Source organism: Hoplias malabaricus, chromosome 2 (assembly GCF_029633855.1).
Source record: "Hoplias malabaricus isolate fHopMal1 chromosome 2, fHopMal1.hap1, whole genome shotgun sequence".
NCBI lineage: Eukaryota > Metazoa > Chordata > Actinopteri > Characiformes > Erythrinidae > Hoplias > Hoplias malabaricus.
This window is the reverse complement of record NC_089801.1, coordinates 66,700,869-66,714,665: the sequence shown is the minus strand read 5'-3', so window position 1 is coordinate 66,714,665 and position 13,797 is coordinate 66,700,869. Positions and strand designations below refer to the sequence as shown.

Here is a 13,797-nt window from a genome sequence, read left to right as displayed (position 1 = left end):
GTGTTTCTTCTCTCTCGTGTTGTGTTTTTATTTATATTCTTCTCTCTTTCTTTATTCTTTTGCTTTCTCAGGACCCCTACAAGTCATTTGGTCTTCCCTCCATTGGTCGCCTCTCTCAGTATGAAGAACCTGTACACCTGCCTGGAGTGAGTAATCAGGGAAAGGGAAAAAGCATGTATTAAATGGGTTACTGGTAGCTTTTACCTTTTACCACAAGTCCAGTTTTTTCTTTAGTATTCAAAGCGTTAATCTTTTAAATGTGTTTTTTTTTTTTAAATAATATATATTTATTTTAAAGTGAACCATAGCTAAGATCATCTACAGCTTTGTTCATCTTTCTGGACACATGCAAAGTTTCATTTAATGATTGTTTTCCAATAATATTTAACCCATAATTTTATTTAGTAATAGCATAATGTTCTAGTCATATGCAGCCTAGTTATTGTAATAATATCAGCAGCATTGTTTCAAAGTGATTTTAAACTTCTGAGTGTGTGTGTGTGTTGTGTCCTGAGCTGGTGTGTTTTATCAGGACACTGGGTTCTCAGATGTGCTTTGAAGTAGTGTTGGTGGGGGTGGGGCGGGGTGCTGTTTCTTTTTTTTACAGCTTTCCTGCCGCAAGAATAAACATAAAATAGATCCTATAGCGAAGGCCATCGTGTGATCATGTGTGCATATACCTTTAAAAACAAATACACCGTATTAGTGTTTCTTAAGTATCAGAATGTTTGTTTTGACTGTGTGTGAGACAGATGCTTCTGACAAAGGGAAAGATGTCAGCAGTAAAACAGGAAGAGGAAGTAAAATGGTGATCCTATTATAGTGAAGCTTTTCATCTTTGTAAAGAAAGCAAACATATTTAAGGATATTTACACTCATCCTCTGCCGTTTATATCCAGGATCAATAGATCACAACATTGTACCACCAGTTATAATAGTGTTTTCCTGGCCATTTAAAGTAGAGGCTTATTATGGATGCATGTTTCTTCCTTACCCAGAATAGAGCAACTTTAAAACCTACTATTGTCTTTATTTTCTCTTTGTTGCTTTTGTTATTAAACTAAAATAGAAACAAAAACATATCCTTAATATTAGGGGACCCCATAACGTAATGTGAAAAACCTGAAGGAATTCACGCTGATCACTTCCTACTTACTTAGTATCTTCAGTCATTGGCACAGTACATGGTGTAACTGAGAATTTCAGGTATCAGTAGTCAGGTTTTTAAGGCCTCACTTGCTTTTAAAACATCAGTATCCCAGAAACATTTACAGATGAATGGTTTTAAATACACACACATTTGCTCTATGTTTATTAAAAAGCTCATAGTGTGGTGCTCACTCTCCAAATATGGAAACGTAGCTTCTGCCTGGTCACAAATAAACAACTCCTTTACATATATGCATTTATACATTAGCCAGTCAAAACTGAGCTCATTTACATAATCCATTCTTAAAGGCACAGCAACAGTCATTTAAATTCTAAAGAAAAACAATGAGTTGGTAAAGGTTGGTTTTCTATCTAAAACTGTCTCTGGGAGGAAAATAACGTAAAGCACATCTGACACGTCTGCTCACAGTGTTGTAATATGATTTTAGATTAATTCGGTCAGTCCAGTTAAGTTATAATTAAAGTAAAAGATTAGGTTATTTTTAAAAATCTGTTAAATAATCTGTCACACAGTGACGACTGAGTTGAAATTCAGGTCATTGGCTGAACTCAAACTGAACTTTGATGGAAAAGTGAAATTAAACTGATCCCTCATCCTTTTGCTTCTCTGTTGCCTTTGATTTGGTGTTGCATCATGCTGACCCACTTTTCATGACTTTATTCTACTTTTTTTAATGTTATTGGTCAACTGGAGTGTGGAGATTACAAGTGATGTCTCAGAGATGAGGCCGGCATACAGACAGTCAAACTATAACATGGCGAATATGGATTATGCTGACTTTCTCTAGAGTGAACGTTGGTGTTGGTGTTATTGGCCTGACTGAATGTGACGATCCATTGTGTTGAAACGTTTGAGCTTTTTTGGTTTCTTTTTTTAGAGAAACGAGTGTAGAACAGAAATAGCAAGAAAAAACAAAATACTAAGAAAAATGAATTGAATGTGATCTAATTTGTTTCTTCTGCAGGTGAGAGTGGACAGTGGCATTCAAGAGGGAAGTGACATCAGCATCTACTATGACCCCATGATCTCTAAAGTAAGCAGAAATGATACATAGTTGTTTTGAGAGTGGAGGCCATAAATCTACCTCTCTTGAGGACTTTGTTTGGTGGATGAGATGATTAATCAGTAAATTATTGTCTGATACAGTTGGTGACCTATGGGGCCACACGAGCTGAGGCACTGAAAAAAATGGAAGATGCTCTGGACAACTATGTAATTAGAGGTAATGGTGGACTCATACATATTTTCAAAGTTACATGTGTGTATAGAAGCAGGAAGCGTACACTAATCAACGTGTTTTGGGGCTGGTAGCATGAAGTGACATATCTGAAGTTTTAAAAAAGTGCTTTATAGTTTTGCCTACAAAAAATTTGAAAGGGTGTAGAGTGGCATTAACTTCCGGAAACACAAATTTAGCTACTGCTGCATCTTCAGAGTTGCTACCACAATTGCAAGGACATTGGAACTCCACACTAAACAGCCAAATCTGTTAAGTCAACTAACAGACGTCTGCACAGACTAGCATCATGCTGAGTCATGGGGGAGGTGTAGGCCTATCTCACACACAGAGAAAGAGCACAGTTATTCTCTCGTGAGGTTCCAGTTACGGATGACTCTGACATCAGTTAGGGATCCATGATTTACCTGCAACCACATTTGGTCGTGTGTATGTCGCATGTATCTCTCTCTCTTTTCCTCTATGTCAGGTGTCACCCATAACATTCCTCTTCTGAGAGAGATCATCGTTCACCCTCGTTTCATCTCTGGTGACATCAGCACTAACTTCCTCCCCGAGGTTTACCCTGAAGGGTTCAAAGGTCACATCTTTGTAGAAGGGGAGCGGCGGGAGCTCCTGGCAGCGGCGGCTTCGCTCTACGTGGCCGTTCAGCTCCGATCTCAGAAGTTTGTGGGACAACAAAGGTCAGTGAAGGAGAACAACTCCTTACTCCTGTAAAGTCAACTACAGTGGGCAAGAGCCTAGAGGATCAGATCCTGTGGAGAGCAAGTGATGAGCCTGATGAAACTGCAGAATGGCTGCTGTGGCTCTCAGTAAATAAAAACTAGAGAGTCTAGGCTATAACTTCAGAAGAAGTAAAGGTTTTAGTAAATTTCTTTACTCAAAATCTAGCAAATGTTTATTTACATGCAGCTGACAATAGAACATATAGTCCAATAAGTTAATGAAGAGCAGTCGTGTTTTATTCTAAAATCACAAAATGCCAAGGCAGTAGTAAAAGTGCACAACATGTAAAAGTAACACATGGGCCAAAGGTTCCAAACAAGCCATCTGTTCAAGCATCTTTACTCATCTCCCTTTGGTTTCCTCACTTTCTTTTTGCTAGTTTTCTAAGGGTGTGTGTGTGTGTTCTTTGTAGTGAATTCAGCCCACCATAGTGGAGAACTCTCTTCCTACTAATTGATTTTCTCTAGCTCTGGTAACAGAGGAGCTGTCAATCAATCTGTGTGTGAGAGAGAGAGAGAGAGAGAGAGAATCAGTGTTGTAGAGCCACATGTGTCCAGAATCAGCAGGAATGCAGTTCTTTAAGCAGGAAGTTGTGGAGGAAGGATTAGTCAGGAGAGAAACAGTGTTTTTGAAACTGCTTTTGCATGTCACTTTTGTTATTGAGATAAACAAGTGAAATCTCCACCCTCCTCCATCTGTTAATGCTGTTAATCTGTGATTGTTTAAAGAGTAGCCACACCTTATGAGTTTTTTATCAGAAGATAAAACAGGAGGTTCAGATCTGGTATAGGCCACAGTTTGATGACATGTCACGGTATGGAAATGAATGAGCCAGTTATTCTACATCCTGATGATGACTGGCACAGGCCTCACTTGTACTGGAGGATGGGTACATGTCGACTTGCACTGTATCTCACAGGGGTGGCCTCCTTGAACAAAGACCTCAGCACAAAAGCTGAGGGCAGTAAATCAGAACAGAGGATGAATCTGCAGATAAAAATATATCAGTTGATTAGTTGTTATTTAAAAAAAGTAAGTAGGTATTTAAAGTTTGAACGTCTGTAGATAATCTACTGAGGGCTCTGGCAATCCACTGTGACCAAAACATACTAATTGGAAAGTACCTATTATAATTATTTAAATATATCCATCAGCAAGTGAATTGGTTTTATTATAATTGAGAACAGTGGATCTAAAGCTTAGAGCACTAGTGCCCATGGGTAATATGTATTTTCTCAGTGTACTTAATTGTTTTCCACTAGTGTGGATGTTCTTTGTTTTGTATGTGATTTGTGGATGTTTTGTTTTGTTTTGTTTTTTCCCCTCCAGGGTGGCTAGTGTTCCTCTGGAGCCGAGACGATGGGAGTTGTGCGTGGAGCTGGATAAAGGAGTTCACAGGCTGGGTGTGTCCCGCTCTGGAAGTAACTACACAGTGAGTGACCCTTAACAATTCAGACTTTTATCACCTACAGGATTTTTAAATATGAGTCCAACCCCACCAATGTGTCAATTGATCCAGGAAAATAACTAAATTTTCTTTACAAGTTCATTGCTCACCTTATTAATGTTTCCATATTGTTATTGATTTACACAATATTTCAAAAATATTCACTGTGTAAGTGAATATTTTCTCTGCTGTCCCTCGGTTCCTGTCTGTTGCACACCTGTGGAATGCCACTGAGGGATGTATAGGCCCTCGGGGTTTCTCGTATGATTTGGGACCAGCTCCCCATTGCCCATGTAATCAAATTAAAGAAGGTTTAAAGGCCAACACTGATCTCAGATCAGCAGCAGAATTAAAACCATTTGAAAGGTCTGTTTTCTGTAGAGCTCTGTCGTTTCTCACAGGTGTGGCTTGCACCTCTGTTGTTACAGCCATCAGAAATAAGCATCCAGCAAAATTTAAAAAATGTATATGTATATTTGAAATGAGTCTACAACTCTCTTCATCAGTCTGGGCATGTGCAGTCTTTTATTTATTTGTTTTTATGCTTTGCTAAAAGTGTACAGTTGTTAAAGTATAGGACTAGTGTAAGTTGCAAAGGACTAGAATGTCAGAATGAGTTTGTGCATTTATAAGAATCCTCCATTCATTTTCATATAAAAGCATTAATTCCAAACATCTGAATGGTGTTCTGAACTTTGGAATTGTGATTTGGCCAAAGAAACAATTGAAGACTCAATTAATATTTCCAGACTTTTCTCTGGAGATTCCAAAGTTTGATTTTGTACTTGTGTTGCCTTTTTAACTGCTTCTCCAAACACAAGACTGTTGACTCTGAGTGGTTATTCCAAACGTCTGAATGGTATTATAAGATCAGGAGGAGCTGGTGTTCTATCTGCCCGTTTCTCTGAGACGTTTGATGCAGACAAGCTGTGTTTTTTGCCCCAGGAAGCCTCTTCAGAAATAGACCCCTGCCCTCTTTGAGGTCCTAGGGGTTGGGGGTCCTGGAAGCTTTAGATGCTCACTGACAGGCAGTGGTCTGTATTGCTGTTTACACAAGTGGCTCTGAGGTTGAAAGAGTTTTTGATGTGTGTGTGTGTGGTACAGATGGGCCGGGATTGGGTTTAAACCCCAGTTTTGGTTTTCCTTAAAGGCATCAGGTGGACTGCTACAGCTACTTACACCAGATGTCTGTCATTCCTCTGTTTTCTCTCTGTCTCTCTCTCGTTCTCACACACTCACAGAATGAAGCACCTGTGAGAATACTTAGTAACACACATTCTTGCCACTGATGACAGATTGATACTGAATTTCATTTTTCTGTCATGTGCTGACCCCTTTCTCCCTGTGTGTTTCTGTTTGTATTTATTTAGGTGGAGATTGATGGGGAGAAGGTGGTGGTGTCTGGAGAGTGGAACCTAGCTTCTGCACTTTTGCCCCTCACCATTAACGGAAACCACAGAGTTCTGCAGGTGAGCGAGCATGCACTCTCACGATTCAAGGTATAAAAGGGCTGCAAGATAAGGACAGGTAGCGCACACTATAATTAACCTTTTGGGAAATAATATTTAACATAATTCTCAGGCAACCACAGCCATCTATTACAGCTGTAAACAAGACAACCCAGATAAGCATGCTCTCACCTGTAGTAAGAGCAGTAGTGGCTGAAATTGAATCAGAATCTTTATACTTAAATGCTGTGGGCATTTTATACTCGTCTGAATCCAGTATTTTGGGCTGTAGTTTGTACCATTCCTGAGCATGTTTGACCCCAAAAGTCAGGTTAATTTGACTATCATGAAACCCATTGTGCTGTGGAAAAGCGTCTTTATTCAAAACACAAAGCCACAGTTTGTTGATTTAACCGTGCTCGTGTCCTGAACATTAAAATGTGAGCAATGTTAGCAGTGGAGGAGTGTGGAAATTCTTGCCCAGGCTTGATAATAGGCAACGGGGTTGCTGATGAGTTTTTCCAGTGTTAGAAGGGGCAGCTAGAGTCGCACGAAACGTCTTTTCTTTACATGTGGAAACTACCCTTTTAACATCCAGTGCCTGTTTGATTAAAGTGAACATGATCTCTTAAACCTCTTGTCTGTGCTATAAACTGACTCTGGGCAACTGCTGTTCTCTCTGGTTTGTTTACATTCAGAAGCCCAGCGTATATTAAGTTGTTTGTGTGAATTACCACAGAAACTAATTTGTAAATAGAGTTGTTTTGATTTGTAGCACTTACGGTCTATGTTTACTTTAATGCTGTTAGTGATCTCCCGAATGTAGTCAGTTCCACCTTAAGTAATCTGAAATGGCATTAATTAGTCAATAGTACCCACCTATAGACCGGGTATATACTGGGGTCCAGCTAGCAAATGGTGAAGAAATATATCCTCTGAATTTCATTAAAAAGTGTATTTTGAATCATGAACCTCACCTTGAAGTACTGGCAATGTTCATGCTATGCTCAGAACATTTTGCTGCAGCCTAATCCTAGTAATATAAATAATGCCATATTGCCAGCACCTGCAGTACAATAATTTAAAATCACAGTTTTGTAACTAGCTGCTTGTTCTTCTTATGTCTCAGTGTCTGTCCCGTAACTCTTCTGGGGAAATCACTCTGCAGTATCTGGGCACTTCGGTAAGTTCAGCCTCATCATTTAACCATAACCTGACCTTGATTCACCCCAAATCTGCCTTACTGCTTCAGCCCAAGTATGGGAATATCAAATATAAACTGAGGGCTATTCATACTACTCCTTGTCCTTCAGAGGTCCTTCAGGAGTCTGCTGTTCATAAATAATAACTCAGGAGACAAAGACCTGTCAGACTGTGTGGGTTTGATTAAGTTTTCTATCAGCAGCAGCTTGGTTTCTCCTGTGGCTGCCCTGAGTGTTTACTGTTTGAAATGATGTATTGTCCTGGACGTCTCTGGGCAGACTGACGCATTAAGAATATCTTTGGCTTTTTAAGACTTCACTCAGCCTAGTGCCTCAGAGACTTAGGACTTGACTTGAACTATATCCTTGGACATGAGACTTGACTCTGAGTTTTCACTCATGGACACCTACAGTCTGTCTGTGTTTATGAGGGCAGGATACATGCCCCGGTGAGTAAAACAATACCAATGGTGCACTCTGCATGGGGTACATGAGAAAACATATCCCTCATTCACTCAAGAACGGCATGTTTTCACACAGTCCAGATGACCGTTTTACCTCCACAAATCACTTTCTGGTTACCCATGTGGCCTCGTTCTCACCCACAACATTTGAACCCACCTAAAGCACAAGCAAACAAGCAGTGCTAAAAACACTGCACAGGAAGAGGATGGAGGATCCACGCGCGTCTCAGCATGATGCCCACGCTTCAAACACGCTGATAGCTATTAGTGGCTCTCGAGTCGACGTGCTTAGGGCTGCCTCAGGAGTGGTTTCCGGCTATTCTGTGCTTCAGGTCACTAGAGCTGAGGCTGCTAGCCCCTGTGAGACGGAGGGAGCCTGCTGAGTCCTTAATGGTTTTTGGGGTTTCACCCATTTCCCCCCACGGGGCCCACTCTGACCATTGTATGAATTTATGGATGCTTATCCACTGATTAGAGACAAAACAAGATAAAGAGAGGGTATTTTCTGATACATCACAAGTTCATGGTTGATGAATATCCTTTTCCCACTGAGCAGTGCAGCGCACACTTAGGAAATAAAGGTATGGTAGAGGTACATTTATTGATCACTAAAGGTACAAACTGTTTAAATGTACTTTTAAAGGTGCAACAGTGTTTAAAAGTCCAGTTTTGTTCCTTAAAGGTACATTACATTATCTTCTCCAGAAGAAGAGAGAAATGTTTGTAATATTTCATTATAGAATAGTGTCATATAAAATGACATAATAAAAGTCCTGGAGCTGAAACCAACACAATTTTAAAATCTACAATTATAATAAATTAAGGTACAATTATGTACCCATGAGGGTACCACAATGACAGCAAAAGATACACCCACTGTGACAAATCATCTGACAGTGTAGGGCGAGGTTAAAGATGTGGGATCAAGTGTATGTTCGGAAAACAGCTTCTGTCTGAGGGCTGTGCTCCAGTTACTGTGACAAAGTGGTCATTGGGGGGTCATTAGAGCCCTGGGACCTCCTGCTACCTGTAGTTCAGGACAATGTGAGGTTTTCCTTAACTAAATTCCTGGAAAGTGGGCATTTCCACTGTTCAGATCCTTCCCAGGAGATGTGATTAATGGGAAAGTTCATTTTGTGACCTCTGACCACCGACTCTCAGCTACATATTGACCACAGATTTGTGGGAATGACATTATGTAGAAGGTTATTAAATCCCACACAACTGAGTGGCATCCATTAACACTTGAATCTTCAAAAGCTGTGACAACTCTCAAAGAAGTGTGAGGTTTAAAGCAACACTAGAGAGTATTCAGTAAGAGAATTACACTCTACAACAACAGAGAGAGAGCAGGAGCAGAAAGGCCAACCCTTACCCAGTGTTCCTTTAACTGTTGTTCTTGAGCTAGGACCTCAGGCTCTATCCGTCACTGTCTATTCCTGTCTATCTTTTTGTCTCTGTCTTCCATCTGTCAGCTCAGTTCTGTTAGTGCCATGCTTTTTTTGATTTATTATTCATTATCGTTTCTCTGATTTTTTTCACCTCTGTTCTTTCATTGTCAGCCTCTCTCCCTCCCGCCCCCCCCCCCCTCTCTCTCTCCCGCCCCCCCCCCCCCCTCTCTCTCTCTCTCTCTCTCTCTCTCTCTTATGTCGTTAGTGTAGATAGGGTTAGGGTTAATGCCATGTGCAGCCTGTTATAAGTTAAAGCTTCTCCATTAACAGCTGTACTCAGAACTGTGGGCCGAGAGAGGGACTGAGAGACTGCTTTTCATTCAACCACTTTCTCTCTCTGTGGGAAGGACCAGGCCTGGACTAATTGAATTAGACTGAGCTTTGTTAAAAGGGTCTCATCTCTCAGATGGGCTGAAAGAGGAAATAAGTAGGAGGTGTGTATGTTTGTGTTATTATGGTGGGAGCCACACTGCCCTCTGGAGGCAGAGAAGAAAAATACACAGGCAAAATATTTCTCTCTCTCTCTCTCTCTCTCTCTCTCTCTCTCTCTCTCTCTCTCTCTCACATTCATTCTCATATCTTTCCATAAGGTCCCCATCCTTAGAACAGATTTAGTACAGAATCTATTACACACCCAGGCCTCTAGGTGTCACTGTAATGACTGTTTCATAACAAAAAATATGCATTGTGTCTTGTAACATAATATTTTATTTTTTTTATGTTCAGTTTAAGGTGCGTGTGCTGACAGAACTGGCAGCGTCTCTCAGTAAACACATGCCAGAGAAGATTCCTGAAGACACCAGCAGCATCCTGAGGTCTCCGATGCCCGGGACAGTGGTGGCTGTGTCCATCAAAGCTGGAGATATGGTGAGAAACAGCACAAAATCACACCTGTTCACTCAATACATTCTGCAGCACAGGAATCACTCACCCATTAGAGGAGGAGTCTGGATGTGTTTGGACACAGAAGCTTTTAGAACAGCACCACTAATAGAACGTGAAAGCTTAAGCTCCATGATCTCTACTGCTCTCCAGTGAAGTGCACCATCAGCGTAATGATGTTTAACTCGCAGTGGTTCCCTCTGACGTAATGGTTGTGTGTGTTTGCTGTTTGTATTCATAATGTATGTTCTCTCTCTCTCTGTGTGTGTGTGTGTGTGTGTGTGTGTGTGTGTGTGTGTGTGTGTGTGTGTGTGTGTGTGTCAGTCAAAGTAGATTGAAAAATTGCTGATTCAGAGAGGAAATATGTCGTATATACACACGTTAGACTCAGACTCACTGGCTCCACTTAAAACATTACAGTATTACAGCCAGCGTGTGCGCTCTTCCAGTAATACTGCTCTCTCTCGAAGGCAGCCAGCACATGTGCTAAGAGGTTTCTTGCTGATCCACCCCCCCCCACACACACATAGATACACACACACACAAGATTAAAAGGCATTTTACATGTTGTATTTAATATTTTAGTTTATTGGAGACTTCATTTTCTCATCTCTTCAGTTTTGCGTTGAATATTTATGGATATTATTTTATGCAACGTTCTCAGTAGATATGGAAACACCTACTCCTCTTTTTTAATTTATTAATAATTACATTGATATATATATATATATATTTAAGTCTGTACAATGATAGGTCTTGTTTACTTTGTTAGTGCTCATCAACTCTAGAGCCTTGGCTCAGCATGATGCACTGTATTGTGACAGCCATTTAATACATAAGTAAAATACACACACACACACACACTGTGTATATTTCCAGTCTCTGAACAGTAGAGTTCTGTTAATCCACAGCCAGTAGAAACTTGATTGATGAGGTAAATGTAATGCTGGCCTTTATTTGATTGAGTGTGGCCTGTGGAGTTCTCTGCTGGAGAGTAATCATCAAAAATCATCAAAGCTGCACTCACTACACACACACAACCCCCCACCCTCTCTCACACACACACACACTCCATCCATCCTCCCACCCATACATTCCATATTCAGTCACACCAGTCAAACTAGATGTGTTTTTATACACAGTACAGTACAGTGACGAAATGAACTTGATTTAGTGCTGATTTGAGCCAAACATGGCACTGGACGAACTCTAAAACTGATGTTGGGTCTCTCCTTGAAGAGAGATTTGGAGAAGGAATGCGAACATGAAACCATTGCTTATTATATTATTGTTGTTTGTAATTATTCCGATATTGGTGCCTTTTTGGTGGTTTTGTGTCAAAGAGCAAACCGTGTGTGACAGGATGTGTGTTTATTTGATGTTTAATGATGTGTTGTAGGTGGCAGAGGGGCAGGAGATTTGTGTGATTGAGGCCATGAAGATGCAGAACAGTATGGCCGCTGTAAAAACCGCCAAGGTGATATCTCTCACACACACATTATTTGTTACATCATCTTCCTCACTTCCACTTCTCTCAATTAATCACTGTGGCATAAAAAACATGAAGCACTTCAGAGGGAGAGGGAAGCAGGAATTTGAGGGAAAGAAACAACAAAATAGAGTTTTCTTCCCCAGACCTTACTGTGTTCCTCCAGTGTGATTCTCCTAATGTAATCTATCACATCAATGTTTTTTTTGTTAAATCTAAAATGTATCCCATCTGTGTGTGTGTGTTCTCCTCAGGTTAAAAGTGTACACTGTAAACCCGGTGAGACGGTGGGAGAGGGAGATCTTCTGGTGGAGTTGGAATAATGGAGAGAGAGTGAGAGCAGTACTGTATTCTGTCTACCCTGGTATTTAACTTGCAGAAAAACACACTAGAAGCCAGCACTCCCCATCACTTTTCTTTCCTTTCTTCAGTGTTTCAGTCTTTCTTCTTCCTGGTGAAGGTCAAGTTAAGCATCTTCAGGGGCTTTCTGAATCAACAAAGAAAATTTAAAAGGAAGGTCACTTCTGTGCCTTTGCTGGGGATGGTTTAGTCGAGGAAAGACAGAACTGACCAGTCCAGCATTACGTTTCTATCAGGAAAAAAACCTTGCGTCTCCATTTTTATCGTATTTTTCTTCATAAATTTTGAAACCACTCGCTGCTCTTTACAATATATAATGAGTTCATCATGATTGGAGACCTAGTTTGTGTTCAAAGGTTACTTGAGATTAAAACACGTTCCGTTAACTTTTTTTTCCTCTATAACGTTTTTTTTAACGGAGATATGATGCTTTGTCACAACAGCAACTATTATTTCTTTCTTTGTTATTGGATCTTTGAATGAGGACTACTTACACCACAAATGAAAAGTGAGAATTAAGGCTTATCATTAGGAAATGCACAACTACAGCAGGTTCTTCTCCATAATTTACTTATCCATACTCCACCCACAAACCGCTTCATAGTTGAACAGGGTTTTTTTTTTATGAGAAACTATACTTTGTTTGGTGTTCACATTGAACTGAATGTTGTAGAACCACAAATCTACAATAATTCCTTTGTCCAGTTGAAAAAGCTCAGTGACAAAGCTCATCAAGTGAAGCAGGCTGGAGACATCAGTAACTGCCCCAATGCTAATGCTAACTTAGCACTCTCTGAATGTAGGCATTGGGACAAAAAGTGAAGGACAGTTTTTCCTTGAGGTGAATGAGATATTATCAACAATCAGTAAAAGCTAGTCTCACCCAGTAACTGCCCGGCGTGTGTGGGTGGGGCTTGTAAAAAGTTTTTTCAATTACCCATAGCGTAAAAGCACTTGTCTGTTATCCTTCTGTTGGCCTATCATTGCAGAGTTGTGGACGTCTCATTTCATTAGAACTGTTACAGCTTTCTACAGCAATGTCAGACTATGTTTGAAATGACAAGATACAAGTAGTGACTCCATCCAAAATGACCGATGTCCATCTGTGTCCACGCCCACGCCTAGCTTATAACTTGGTTTGCAGTGGTCACTTGCAGAAGGTAAAATCAGTAGGAAGTATTCATGTTACACATCAGATCTTCACTAACTGTTCGTAAAAGGATTTACATTTTTATAAGAAATGAACCTGGTTCACTTCGTCTGCTGATCACCGATGATTTCATTTAATCACAGGATCATTTTTATGATTTCTTAAAGGGTTGAGACAGTTTGATGTCGCAGAAACGTGGAGATCTATAAACTCATGTACACAAAAGTATTGTAACCTTATGATCTCAAAGCTTGGATGATCTCAAGTTGAAAAAGACGTGTCCAAGAAATTTCCAGAACTCCAGTGTGTTTTCTTCAAAAATGTGAATGAAGATGATTTTGGGTGAAGTCTGGACCCGAGGATCAAACCTCAGATACTGAACTTCTTTCTCTTGCCGTAATCACAGAACTACACCATGTACTGTGAAGCCCTGTTCTGATTGTAAATGTTTTAAAAAATCATTTTGTAATAAATAATAAACAACACCTGGGAAAGAGCTGAAAGTTTTCTCTGATGTTTCTCAGAACCGAAGGAACAGTTTGTCCAAGAAAACCAAATTAGCCTTTTGCCCAAATGTAGTTTATCTGCCAAGACGTGCGTGGCATCTGAATGAAACTTTTTGGGTTTTTCAGCATAGCCGTGAGGCACTTTGACACCTGGCCTCGTTTATCTGATGTTTATGTTTCAGACTTTATTTTCTAGATAACAATTTGCTAGAAAATACAGACGCATTTTAATGACAAAATGTATTAGTGGCTGAATTTCCAGTT

At 40.2% G+C, this 13,797-nt stretch overlaps 1 protein-coding gene across 4 annotated transcripts in view; it reads left to right on the top strand.

The window, feature by feature from the left end:
• pcca (propionyl-CoA carboxylase subunit alpha) overlaps positions 1-13,797 on the top strand; it is a 45,029-nt gene that overhangs the window by 22,077 nt on the left and 9,155 nt on the right. For 2 of the 4 annotated variants that reach the window (XR_010800392.1, XM_066661013.1), the window contains exons 14-23: positions 72-146; positions 2,136-2,204; positions 2,318-2,393; positions 2,878-3,091; positions 4,464-4,566; positions 5,952-6,050; positions 7,159-7,212; positions 9,873-10,013; positions 11,428-11,505; positions 11,772-11,850. Coding sequence is in view for 3 of the 4 variants with exons in the window: in XM_066661013.1 (XP_066517110.1) it covers positions 72-146; positions 2,136-2,204; positions 2,318-2,393; positions 2,878-3,091; positions 4,464-4,566; positions 5,952-6,050; positions 7,159-7,212; positions 9,873-10,013; positions 11,428-11,505; positions 11,772-11,840 (978 nt within the window). In the remaining variant the exon portion in view is untranslated. Of the gene's footprint in view, positions 1-71; positions 147-2,135; positions 2,205-2,317; positions 2,394-2,877; positions 3,092-4,463; positions 4,567-5,951; positions 6,051-7,158; positions 7,213-9,872; positions 10,014-11,427; positions 11,506-11,771; positions 13,540-13,797 lie in introns of those variants that run through there. The other 2 variants (XM_066661012.1, XM_066661011.1) reach the window with 2 other exon arrangements.